Source organism: Leopardus geoffroyi, chromosome B1 (genome assembly GCF_018350155.1).
Source record: "Leopardus geoffroyi isolate Oge1 chromosome B1, O.geoffroyi_Oge1_pat1.0, whole genome shotgun sequence".
Classification (NCBI taxonomy): Eukaryota; Metazoa; Chordata; class Mammalia; order Carnivora; family Felidae; genus Leopardus; species Leopardus geoffroyi.
Genome location: NC_059327.1, coordinates 170,693,744 through 170,707,314, shown reverse-complemented (window position 1 = coordinate 170,707,314; position 13,571 = coordinate 170,693,744). Strand labels below are relative to the sequence as shown.

Genomic DNA, 13,571 nt, shown 5'->3' with positions numbered 1-13,571 from the left:
TTTATGTGCTCTGGGTATGAGGCAGGGAAATGTTTGCGCACCACACTGTATACGTGAAAATGAATCAACTTCCAGCAAACTGGAAATGCACTATACACACATAGGAAAGTTCTGAAGCTCAGGAAACTTTAATTGGCGGGGTTTTGACAATCTGTTCCATGCCTGCGATACCTGACCATTGGCTGGAACCACGCGGGTGGCCCTTAATGTACACAACCCAGACTGCCTGCTTGCTCTGAGTCTGGGTTTGATTTAAATCCCATGGATTTTATATCACCTGCAAGGAATGATCATTTCTCTTTGGAGAAATGTGTGGTCATGCAACCTGATGTGAATTTAATGCCTATTTTCCAGAAGCTGTTTACGTTCTTTATCTTGCACCTTTGTGCTTTTAGGAAGGGACGATGGCTTACTTCTGCATGTATAAACTTGCAGAAAGACGCTAAGGCTGGTGGGGAATTTTTTATTTGTTTCTGAGTTTTTTAATGTGTTGCTTGATTGTTGCTAATGTTTCTAGAGACTTAAGGCTTCTCTCTGAGATAAAAATTCTCTTTTATGGCTAAATGACCCCTTTCAGCTATAACATTCTATCTAAAGTACTTGAGTGTTTAATGTGCCTAGGTCCTGAGTTAACTGCTCGACAGCTAGTATCTCATTTAGTCCTCAGTGCAGATTATGAGAAACATAGTTTCTCACTTAGCCCGCCCACAAGCCTGAGAGACATTTCTTATTTGTATTTTACAGATGAACCTTAGAGAGGTTAAGTAATTGCCCTTGCGTTGTTAAGTGACAAATGTCAGTGTTATTAAGTGGTGTAACAATGTTTGCCTTAAGAAGCCTGAGTCCAAAACTTACACTCTTAAACTGAATTTGCGCACACTTCTGTTTACTTAATAAATTTTTTAAATTCTAGAATGACTGAACTAATGTTTTTGTGTAGTACTTAAGCTTTCCAACAAATAGATGGACCAAGGGGCCACATAGTCTTTGACTCCAAAAGAATCCCATGGTGCATTGTGAGCTGCTTGGGAAACATTTCTAAAATTGTATACAACATCTTAAGTACCACACCCACAGTATTAGAAGTTACAGTACCAAGTGCAGGACTGAATTGAGGTTTCGGCCCCCCCAAAAGGTGGGGATTTACTTTCACAAAACCTATCGAAACCAAACTATCTCATATTATTTTGATTGTTTTTTTAAATTATTATTTTATTCATCTTGGTGTTCTGGAAGTGGCAACACAGATCCTTTATTCTGTCACCAGCTTCGAGGGGTTCAGTATAACGAGCCACATCTTGAAGAGATTTGAGATGGTAATTACTAATATTGCACTAATATGTGCTTGGGCACAATTTAGCTTGCAACAATTAAGATTGATAAGCTGAGGTCTTTTTTTTTTTTTTAATTTTTTTTAACATTTATTTATTTTTGACAGGAAGAGATAGAGCGTGAACAGGAGAGGGGCAGAGAGAGAGGGAGACACGAAATTGGAAACAGGCTCCAGGCTCCACGCTGTCAGCACAGAGCCCGACGTGGGCCTGAACCCACAAGCAGTGAGATCATGACCTGAGCCGAAGTCGGTGTTCAACTGATTGAGCCACCCAGATGCCCCTAAGCTAGGGTCTTTTTATAAATATTTTGTCCATGTAAAGAAAAATATGAAATTGATCTTCACAAAACACCATCCATGAAAGAGCACCTCATAAACAGATTTCACCAAATAGCCCGACGCCTTCAGGCTTATGTTCTTGTAAACTGATCAAGACCTAGTGAGGTTTTTAAAAAACAAATTAAAAAAAAAATGTTTTTTATCTGCCTTAGAAAATGTAGTATAATTTTATTCAAATAGGTGTTGTCTTTATTCGATTTTATGGTATTTTTTTTTTATGTGTATTTATTTTTGAGAGAGAGAGACAGAGTGTGAGCAGGGGAGGGGCAAAGAGAGAGGGAGACACGGAATCCGAAGCAGGCTCTAGGCTCCGAGCTTTCAGCACAGAGCCCGACACAGGGCTGGAACCCACAAACTGTGAGATCATGGCCTGAGCCAAAGTTGGGCACTTAGCTGACTGAGCCACTCAGGCACCCCGATTTTATGGTATTTTTTAAACGACACTTACCAAGAAGATTGCTAGTCCTAATAAACACCTTTGGATTTAGAAAAACATTTTTAAGTCTTGGAATTTTATTTCCTAAGCACTCACAATCAATTAGGGAAAGTCTTAGCATAAAATTCTCTGGCTCTATATTGGGGCAATATTTTATTGTTATTGAGGCCCACTGCCCCATTCGGTGGGGACAGTCAGGAGCCACTAACAGATGCCATGATTCCATGGGTTGCTCATAAGAGCTACCTGGTCGGGAAGCTGTGGTCTCCGGGGTCCGTTCAGCCAATCTGTCTTGCTAAATAGGTGCCAGTTCTCCCTTACCTCCACTAGCATTCCTCCTGAAGCCATAGAATGGACTTCGCTGAAGAGGAAATACAACAATTCACGTGCTTTTAAAATTAAGGGCATAGTTTATAAATATGATGTATTTTGTTAAATGAATACTCTTTTATAGAAAAGATGAGTTGAGGGCGCCTGGGTGGCTCAGCCAGTTAAGTGTCCCACTCTTGATCTCAGCTCAGGTCATGATCTCACAGTTTTGTGAGTTTGAGCCCCACATCAGGCTCTGTGCTGACAGTGCAGAGCCTGCTTGGGATTCTCTCTCTCTCCCTCTCTCTCTACCCCTCCCCCCACCTCTCTCCCTCTGAAAATAAATGTTAATAAAGAGAAAGAAAGAAAAGATGAGTCGACGGAGAGAAACAAGGAATGAGAGAAATTAGACGAAGACGAGAAAGGCACGGGTTGGGGGTGTACATGGCAAAGATAAGGGAAAAAAGAAAGACCCCCTAGTTCCTGGAAGGGAGAGAAATGTAGCCCCATGGAAAGGAAGGACCAGACTTTGATAAAGTCATGTCATTGTCATCATGTGCTGTGTTGCCATTTCCTAACTTTGGGAATAAATAGAGGAGCCACCTAGTATATTTCTACGTTTTCAGGACAAATTCAAAATCTTTCGAAGTCCTGGCCTTACAGTAACTGAGCGTATACCTTACTAGGTGCTTTGTGCCATCTCATTTAATCCTCACAGCCACTGTGAGCGCTGTGTTATCATCTCCATGTTCCCAGTGAGGACCCTGAGGGACAGAGGGTTTACGTTTTGCAGAGAAATTAGACCCTTGTTCAGAAAACTACACTTCTTTCAACTGGGTCACTCTGCCTCAGGGCATCTGCGCATTAACTTTCCTTGAACTGTCGGTTGAAGACATTTATTGGAGGGTAATTGTGGGAAGGAAAAGGGTGATCTGTATATGTGTTAAGCAACTGATTTCAGGCTTTCACTAAGATTGTTACATATAATATGTTTTTATAGATACTGGACACAAATAAGGTTTGTAGATTATAGGATTTTAGAAGTGAGAAAAAACTGAGACAGCTCCAATTTATTACTAAGCCTTCATCGTTGATCTAAGAATCATTTTCTTTCATTTATTTATTCAACAAAGTACAGCGCTACCTCTAGTCAGGATGCTTTAAGCAAAGGACATTTCTCCAAGAGACGTGGCTCACAGAGGGAGGGACTTTGGGATGGAATCTAGAGAATGGAAAGTGGGAGCCCTGAGCTATTACTTACCAGCCACAGGGAAGGCGCTCTATCTGCCTTTCTGAGTCTCTGTTTCCACCTCTATAAAATGGGGATAATGTCAAAGCAGGAAACAAGTCCAAGAGTTTGGCCAGGCAAGGTAGTGTTAGTGTTTGTTCATAAAGCATTTCACAGGGGCCTCTAAATGTTACTGAGACAGACAGATATACTTGATGGAAGACTTGGGTGGGAAGGTGCTGTTATGAACCAAAAACCAGCAAGTACTGAAATGGTCAAAACTCCCTTCAGAGGGGAGGCTGAAAAACCCAGTTACATGAATAATTCATAAACTGCATATTTCATCTGCAACAATGAACAACTTGTTTATGGTCAATGCTTTTAACTTTTAAAGTCTTTTAAAAGCCATGAAATCATTTAATCTCCAGGGCAAATCATTTCATTCCTATTTTTACAGAGAAGGACAGGCAAATGTTAGAACCAGCCTAGGAGCCCGCAGCTCATTAGTGACAGATCCAGAACTCTTAGGGCAGAAAGAGTGGCCAACACTCATCAAGCACTGACTCTGTACCAAATACTCTACCAACAGTTTACAAGTACCTGATCCGCAACCCCCCCACCAAAGCCCTCTGAAGCAGGTGGCATTATTATCCTCACTTTGCAGATTGGGGAAACGGAGGCTTCAAGAGGTGATGTCATAACTGCAGAGTCTCAGAGCTAGGGAGTGGCAGAGCTGAAAACAAAGTGGCTGTGGCCAATGACCCTGCATCCTGCCACATCTCTTGACTCAGTTGAAGGCTCTTCACAAATGTAAAAAAAGTAAATGTTATTTGCTCTCAGCGGAGCTGAATAACCTATTCATGATGCTGCCCTTGATTAAGAGTTCCCAACGAACTTTCACACGGCAGCTACCTGTAAGGGTAGTGTTTGTTTCAACGACAGCGTCACTCTGTCAGGTCTTACCCATCTAGTGAGACTGAGACTCAGGAACACAAGGATACGATAAAATTATTGGGCTCTTGCCCCCAGAAAACCGATTCGGCAACGTTGAATTCTTTTGTGTTGTCGGAAACAGTCTTTAACCCAAACCAGTTTGTTTATTCATCAGGTCTTCTGAGGATGCCCACTTGGGTGCAAAGACGCTGTGATAAGTGCTGTGAATGATGTAAAGCCCTTGTTCTCGAAATAGCAGGTCAAAAGTGTAACATGCCCAAAGAAAAGACTAGATTGGGCCATGGGCTTCACAGGAAGAAAAGACTGCCTCCAGCTATGGGTACCAGAAAGGGCTCTGCTCTAGAGGAATATGCATTTATTATAACTCAGACCACTTCCTGGAAGGCAGACCTTGGTGTCATCTCAATCTGCCACTGTTCTGAATTCCTATTGTTCATGTATGTCTTTGCTCTTTGATTATCAGTAATACCCTCCAGGCGTTTCATAGATTGGCTAAAAGTACCTCAAAGACAAAATGTCGTTTTATGACATTTCCTTTGTAAACAGAGTCCTTTATAATTCTTATTTGTGTGACTGTCTCCCACGGTGCAAGACGTGCAACAACAGGTGCTCAGTAAAAACTCCATTGGTTAATTTAGGGCTTTTCTTTTGAGAAAAGACATTTTGCAGAATCCTAGCAGGCTCTAGTTCCGCTGCAAATGTGTTGTGAATCATGATTCTCAGATACCATTAGGTTTATCTCTATTTTTCCAGTTTGATCCCCCCCCCCCCATTTGAGTTCAGAGCTTTTCCCAGAATAGGCTAATTTAGACAGATACTTTAGATTTGTTAAGTGAATAACTGAAGGACGGAGTCCCCAGAACCCAGCGATCTAACCGCATCCCTAATACTCCACGCTTGCCGCTGGGAACTTTTCTGCGAGCTCAGCACGCCTTCTCAGCGCCTGTCTTCTCTTCCGCAGGGAGAGGAAGTGACTCTGAATCCGACTTGCCGCATCGGAAGCTGCCGGATGTGAAGAAGGATGACATGTCCGCGAGGCGGACTTCCCACGGTGAGCCGAAATCAGCAGTGCCTTTTAACCAGTACCTCCCGAACAAAAGCAATCAGACGGCCTACGTCCCCGCTCCTCTGCGAAAGAAGAAGGCAGAGCGAGAGGAATACCGGAAGAGCTGGAGTACCGCCACCTCGCCCCTGGGTGGGGACAGGCCCTTCAGGTAAGGCCCGAGCCACGCAGCTCCCGTCCTGGCTTGAGCCCTAGCAGTGAGGGAGCCACAGCTCCCACGCACAAACGAGCTCAAATGACTCTTTCAGAGCTCTGATGTAAGACTACAAAGGGAGGCGGGCAGGACAGACCTTTCTTTGGAGAGAGATTGCCATGATCGAGTATAAGCTTCGTGAAGGCACCTGGGCCAGTGCCTGGCACACAGTAGGTATTCAACAAATCCTTGTCCAAAGAGCGGATTTTTGAAACCAGTTCTGTTGACAGACATTGAGTGTGAGTCTGTCATCCATGCCCTTCCGTGGAGACTGCCCGACTCCCACTCTTGTTAAATTAGGTGCAGAAAGCCTGGTCTTCATGCAAAAAAGGCTTTTTCTTAAATCTAGATACATGGTTGTCTGGATACAAGCTCAAGTAGGTAAGGAATGCGTGGAACGTGTTTCAGAATCACATGTAGAAACTCAACAAACGGGCGGTACATCGAACCACTCATCTCTTCTGAGAAGTAGTGGTGATTTCCCCTACACTCTGCTTATGTTTTTCTGTTTGTTCAGCAAGTATTTATTGAGCATCTAATATATGCCAGGTGCTGCCTTTCAGGCACTGGGGACTCAGTAATCAATAAAATAGAGTGTCTGCCTTCAAGAACCTTATAGTCCAATACAAGAAACCTAGAGTCTAGTCTACTCCTTTGAGGAAGACCATCCCGATCATTGCATGCTTATTTCCCATAATCCACCTGCATTACCCACAATTTCCACTGAGTAAACATTTTATTAAAAGTTTTAATTATTGGATAAAACGTGAATTTTCTCTTTCCAGCAGAAAGGGTGTTTTTTTTTTTGCCTTTCGATACCAGTATTGAAATAACTCTTAATAATGTTGAGATTATGACTCATTGGACTTATTAACAAATTAATGGCGGCAGTTCACTTTCTTCACATCACCAGGACCATGTTGCATGCCGTGACTTTTTTTTTCTTTTTAATGAAAAGTAATGACCAGGAGAGGACATATGGTCTGCTCCCCAGCCCAGGCTGTTAGTTTGGTAAACCATATTGTCCAACTCACTAGCTATCCTGAGACAATAGAGGAAGAGGGAAGTGAAGTGGGGTCTCCCTGTGAAGAGGACCCAGTCGGCCAAATGGATCCTAGTGGGAAGCCTTCTGATGGTGGTTTAGAGTTACCCACTGGCGGTGGCAAGGAGCAGCCTCCCCACGAGGGGTCTGTGATGACACCAGCTCCCAAGTCGGAAGACAAAGATGCTGTTGAAATGCAAAAGCGCAGGAGGCTAGAGCAAGCTGGAATCAAGGTCATGCCGGCAGCACAGCGCTTTGCCAGGTTAGCTGTGCAGGCCGAAGCCTGGCCTGGCTGGCTCTGTGCATGCCTGGGGTTTGGAATCTGTCTGGCTTGGAGTTTCCGTCTTGTTTCCCACTTCCCGCTTTTCCCTTTGTGGCTCTCTTCCCTACGGGAGCAAATAGAAATAGCTGCTAGTCTTCACCTCAGGGCATGCCTCTGCCAAGAACTTGGTTGTTTTCAATAGAGGAGAGGAATGAGCTTCTTGCTGCTTGATGAGACCTTGTCCTAGTCTCGTGGTCAGTCACTTGTGGGGGCAGGATTTACCCAGCAATAACATCTTCTTGTTCAGTTGTTTGCGGCTTGTTAATTTTCACGCTACTCCTAAATGGCTCTTATCTTACTTTACACATCACTGGAAAATGGTTCCTTTGAAATGGGGAGCCATCTCTTTAGAAAGAGTAGTTGGCTTACAAAAATCTACTTTGCTTGCTTTGTCCCAAGGGAGTAGTAAGATTGTGCTTATTTGACTCCCTTTCTGAAGCCTGTTGATTTCAAAAACAAAGAATGGAGTAATTCCTTCTCTTAATCGTAACAAAGGCACCAGTATACAGCCCTGATGACTTCATATTACATGTGTGATGGAAACCTTCAGCAGCCGAAGTCACAGAAAACGATAGTTCTACAGTTTTGCGTAATGTTTTGAGAAGCTGGTTAATTTTTCTCATATAGTAACCACAAAGATCCTAACAAATTATAATGAGACCAAAATCTAGTTGACAAATTAAAATCCATAACAATGTGACAATTGAAATTCCTTTGCCACTTGCTGTCCCGTTTAATCAGAAGAGGTAGGTGACATACCCATTTTCAAGAAGAATAAACTGAGGATCAGTGATAGTAAGTGACTTGCTGGTCTGAGAGCCAGTTACCGTTGACCTGGTGGCCAGACTCAGGTGTTCTGACTACAGTGCCACATCTGCCTCTCATACATTTAACAGAACATTTGCCATGTCTCTGTACAATTCTAATTGTAGTTAGTGCCACATGGTCTCATTCTCAAACTGAAAGTTCCAGCATTGACTTACACAAATTTAATCCTAAGAGTAGCTTTGTATTGATAAAAAACCAAGGATATACGTCTTCCCTGTCTGTGGTATCCCACAGATAAGTATATCTGTCCTAAACATATATGGGCTTCTCGAAAACTCTACCATAAAATTGTGCTTGCATTACAAGGAGCTCTCTGGGTTTCTGAAATCAGGAAAAGTAATGTCATAGAATCTTAAAAAACAAAATCAAATCCAGATATCCTATACATTTTGGAACAAAGACCTTGTCAGATACATATTTTTTCAACATTTGAGCATCTACTTATATCAGAGAACAAACTAGATATTGAGAATACAAAAATGAAGAGTATCCCCTTACCATGTATCATTTTCTGACTTCCTGCTTCTGTCTTCAAATCTAGGGCCCAGTGGGAGTAGGAGTATAGGTAAGAGTATGAATTTACAAAAAAAAAAAAAAAAATCTTGATATCCTTGACATACATTCCTTCATTTTTATCACACCTGTGATGTCTTTAAGCTAAAATTTACCAAAGATGCCATGATCTTTATTTTTTTCTATTTTATTATCATTGTCAAAAATTACTACTCTGCCTGGTTAAAACAAATCTCACTTTTAAAAATGGATTTTTCTATAATTACCAATCTAGTTGAATGTTATGTATATTGGCTACTTGGGTTTCTTCTTCCATAAATTGTCTCATATCCTTTGCCATTTTTTTTCATTTAAAAGAATTTCATGTTATTGTGGTAAGAAGACTTAGCATGAGATCTCCCCTCTGAACAAATCTAACTGTACAATATAGTTTTGTTAACTATAGTCACAATGTTATACACTAGTATATACTCTAGAATTTATTCATGCTGCCTAACTGAAACTTTACGCCCATTGATTAGCAACTCCCCATTTCCCCCTCCCCCAGCCCCTGGCAACCACCATTTGACTCTTTGATACTATGTATTTGACTCTTAGATATTTCATATAAGTGGAATCATGCAGTATTTTTCCTTCTGTGACTAGCTTATTTCACTTAGCCTAATGTCCTCAAGGTTCATCCATATTCTCATATATTGCAGAATTCTCTCCTTTTTAAAGGCCGAATGATATTCCATTATATGTAAATAGCACATGTTTTTATCCATTCATCCATTAGTGGACATTTACATTGTTTCCACATCTTGACTATTGTGAATAGTGGGGCAATGAACATGGGAGTGCTGCTATCTCTTCAGGATCCTGATTTCAATTCTTTTGGATAAATAGCCAAAAGTGGGGCCACTGGATCTTGTAGTGGTTCTGTTTTTTATTTATTTATTTATTTATTTATTTATTTATTTATTTATTTAGAGAAAGAACATGCATGCAAGTGGGGGAGGGGCAGAGAGAGAGAGGGAGAGAGAGAATCCCAACCAGGCTCTGCACTGTCAGCATGGAGCCCGACACAGGGCTTAAACTCACAAATCATAAGATAATACCTGAGCCAAAATCAAGAGTCAGACACTTACCCAACTGAGCCACCCAGGCGCCCCAAGGTAGTTGTATTTTTAATTTTTCAAGGAACCTCTATATCATTTTTAGAGTATCCAAAAAAGCCACAAGAGATGAGTCGGGAGCTACATTGAGCTAACTCAGAACACCCAGGAATCATGGTGATGTAGAGAAAAGAAGAGATTGGGCCACTTCCGTAACCGCGAGGTATATTTTGTAATGAAATACTGACATCTTTTATGACGGTTCCCATTCTGTGCACAAACCTAGAATCATGGTTAGTTTACAAATGTAAGTCTGATGGATGAATATTACATTTATGTGCTAATTTTTGCTGCCAACCACGTTTCCTGTTATCTGGCTTAATTTTTTACATATTTTGTCCAAGTTAGCTCTGTTAAGCAAAAATTCACAGGTCCATTAATATCGCCACACCTCGGATCCTCTGACTTAACACCTAAAAGTGGGTTCGGGAAAATTATGCATATTCCCAGAGAATGTCCCCAGCAACAGTGTGACACAGCTACTCCAGACACCCAGAATTCATTTGTCGGCAGACTGTTCAGCTGCTAGCTCTCTCATAAACGTTTTATACATACCATGGCACTAGCCTGGCCTGTCTGTGTCTCTGTCACTTACTTATTGCAGCCTTCACCAGGGTTGAGAGCCATTATAAGTTTATCCACATTTGGAATCCTGCTTTTAATGTGGCAGAAAGTAGCTTAACTGGAATGAAGTACGTATCATGAAGATGAAAAGGCTTCTTGGCATCTGGAAAATAAGAATATAAAATATGTAAATATGCCGATGTCTCTTAAAACATTTAACCTCCGTCTCCTGTCTTTGCCATCAGATGGATTCTGGCCACCACATCTTTGAACCCAGCAAGAGGCCCAATATATGTCCTATGGCCCCTTTTGTAGCCTGGAAAGTCTGCATTTGTAGAGATGGGTAATAATATAAAGTCATAGGTGAGGGACGGAGGCACACAGACAAAGAACAAGGCTTTAATTTTGTAGACTGTTTTCTTGTTTCTTTTCCCCCCAAGTCTTGTCAAACGCCTCCTTGTATTATTTCTAATACAGTATATAAGAAGGAGCAAAAGTGCATGTTATTCCATTTTCACATGAGTTTAGAAGCCTAGAAATCCCAAGCTTCCTGTCAAAACATATATTAGGAGGTATCTTAGCATCGAGGGATAGAATAGGACTTCTTAATAAATGTGTGGAGTTTAATATTTCTTAGAGTCACCATTGAAGTAAAAAGTATATAGACTATTTTTTCTTCTGTTTTAGTTTATGATTAAGTGAGCTTAATTACCCCCAAATCTGAGACTCTGCCAAAAATAGCCAAGATTTCTGTTTTTAAGAGGATAAAATAGGAACCAAGATTCACTTCCCCTGAATTAAAATGCCATGGAGATTTGAGTTCTCTTACTTGGTGTTTCCCATTGGAGAAGTAAACTTCTTTTATTTTTTTGAACTGAATTATAGGTTTCACGTGATTGTGCTTCTTTTCTAATTGTTTTCATATGTTTCAGCACTCAGTCTTTTCTGCTGGTCTGTGGATCTTCTCGACCACATAGTAATTAATTACAGAGCGGGGGGGGGGGGGGGGAATCCTCCAAGGAACAATAGACATTTTCAAAAACTTTAGAGGAAGGGTGGGTGCAGCTGAGTGCCAGACACGTATTCCTCTACACCGTGCCCCCCAGACACCTGTGTCACTGATTGTTGCTGAACCGATCCTTGGGGATCGGGGAGCAGATACACACAGAGCTCGCGTGAGCCTCTGTGACTCTGGATGCGGCAGCACTGTTTGGGCACCGGCTGAGTGGGGAGGTTTCTGGTGTTGCCCCTGGCATTCTCAGGAGACCTAACAGGCACTTCTGGAGAGCCCAGTTTCTTTCAATAGGAGACAAACTGGCTGCCAGTCTGAGCTGGTCGCTTGAGTGTTACCAAGTGAAAAGGGGTGAAAGAGAATGCCAGGTCTTCCTTATTTGAAATCATTATCTCGTTCACTTTGAAATATAGAACTTCGAGAAAACAGCCTTTTCTTTCCCCTCACCTGCTTCATTCGAGCCCATATTCTCTCCTACAGAGATAGCCTTCCTTGTTCCAGAGGAGGCTGGACAGGGTTGCCAGGTTGGAGGCAGGGCTTGGCATTCCTTGTGTCGCACTGCACTGTATTCCTTCTCAGCGAAGCGGTGAGCTGTGCCCACAGAGTAGCCCTTCTTCCCAAAGTGACTCATCTATGAATGACTTGGAAAAAATAAAAACGTCAGATCTCCCCCATGAATATTGAGCCAGATAGCCCGAGTCTGCCTCTTAAATTTCCTCTATTTTTTTTTTCAACGTTTATTTATTTTTGGGACAGAGAGAGACAGAGCATGAACAGGGGAGGGGCAGAGAGAGAGGGAGACACAGAGTCAGAAACAGGCTCCAGGCTCTGAGCCATCAGCCCAGAGCCTGACGCGGGGCTCGAACTCACGGACCGCGAGATCGTGACCTGGCTGAAGTCGGACGCTTAACCGACTGCACCACCCAGGCGCCCCTTAAATTTCCTCTATTTATCTGAATTCAGATGACTGGGGCTGGAAGCCTCAGTATTCTCCCCTGCAAAGTAGGCATGGTAACTCCTGTCTTCCTGGTCTGTCATGTGTATCTGGAATAGACTAGCTGCTCAGAGAGTTATAATTATTGAGAACTGAAGGAGGACATACTGAACCTTTCCAGTAGACTGCCCTTAAGGTCCTTCAAGGGAAAAAGAAAAGCACGTTATAAAAGGTTAGTTAAAAATTTTAGTGACTAGAAACCTATGAACACAATCCTACATATCTGCCTTATACATATTATTTATTACCACATGATCAGCCTCACTAGTCCAGATTTTGTGTCATTTTTTTTTCCTCTTTCTCTGAGTCTTCCTTGAAACTCTGAATTTACAGGATTCAAGCACGTAGCAGAAAATCATTCATTATGACCGTTTTTTTTTCAAGTGGGCAGGGCGTGGCTTTCAGTGGCCAATGATACAGAAAGCTTTCTTCACCCTCTTTTTTTTTTTTTTTTAAGTCCACACATCTAAATTGAGATCATTTGAAACAAGTCTTGCCACACTGGGCATTTAGCCTAAAAAGAAACACCCCAGGGAGTTTGAGGCCTGGCTTGGGCTCATGTGATGCTGAGAACACCAGATTCTCCCTGCTCAATTGGCATCACAAATTGGCATAGTCATTTGCATAAATGCGTATGTTTTATTCTATAGAATTCTGCCTGAGTTGGGGGAGATTGTAACCCATGACCACCGCTGCTCAAAAACTGAATAGAGTGCTGCTTTTGGATTTAAGAGGTTCAACTAGGGGCCTGCTCCCCTCTAACTTGGAGTCAGATCAGCTGAAATGAGATAATGAATGTGAAAGTGCTTTGTAAACTGTAAAGTGCTGTGCAAGCATTGTAAGGTATGATTAGTTAGCATTCTGCTACCAGTAATCCCGGAAGAACATAGGGGTCTATGACCAGCAGTGCAAATCACAACTCCAGTCTAAGCACAGCACAGGATCTAAGCACAGGATCCCTTGATTTGGTAACCAAAATACTGCTCTTTCTCCTACTTCATAGTCATGGGAGTGCCCTTTTTTTTTTTTTTTTTTTTTTTTAATATGATGTTCTGCTTTCAGTACTGTTCATGGCCTGGTCCTTTGCGAAACACATGGTACAGTGGTTACAAACAGAACCTCAGAGCCAGACTGCCTGAGTTCAAATTTTAATTTCACCACTGGCACGTTGACGTTGGGCAAATTTCTAAACCTGAAACCTAGTTTCCACTCTCTTAAAATGAGTGATGCTAATAACACCATGGTTGCAGGGTTAGTATTGGGTTTAAATGAATTTTTTTTTTA

The 13,571-nt window shown here is 41.9% G+C and overlaps 1 protein-coding gene across 14 annotated transcripts in view; it reads left to right on the top strand.

Moving 5' to 3' along the window:
- LIMCH1 (LIM and calponin homology domains 1) overlaps window positions 1-13,571 on the top strand; it is a 330,658-nt gene that overhangs the window by 237,701 nt on the left and 79,386 nt on the right. For 12 of the 14 annotated variants that reach the window (XM_045474232.1, XM_045474227.1, XM_045474228.1 and 9 more), the window contains one exon: window positions 5,561-5,813. In XM_045474232.1, coding sequence (XP_045330188.1) covers window positions 5,561-5,813 — 253 coding nt within the window. Of the gene's footprint in view, window positions 1-5,560; window positions 5,814-6,892; window positions 7,160-13,571 lie in introns of all 14 variants that reach the window. The other 2 variants (XM_045474223.1, XM_045474224.1) reach the window with 1 other exon arrangement.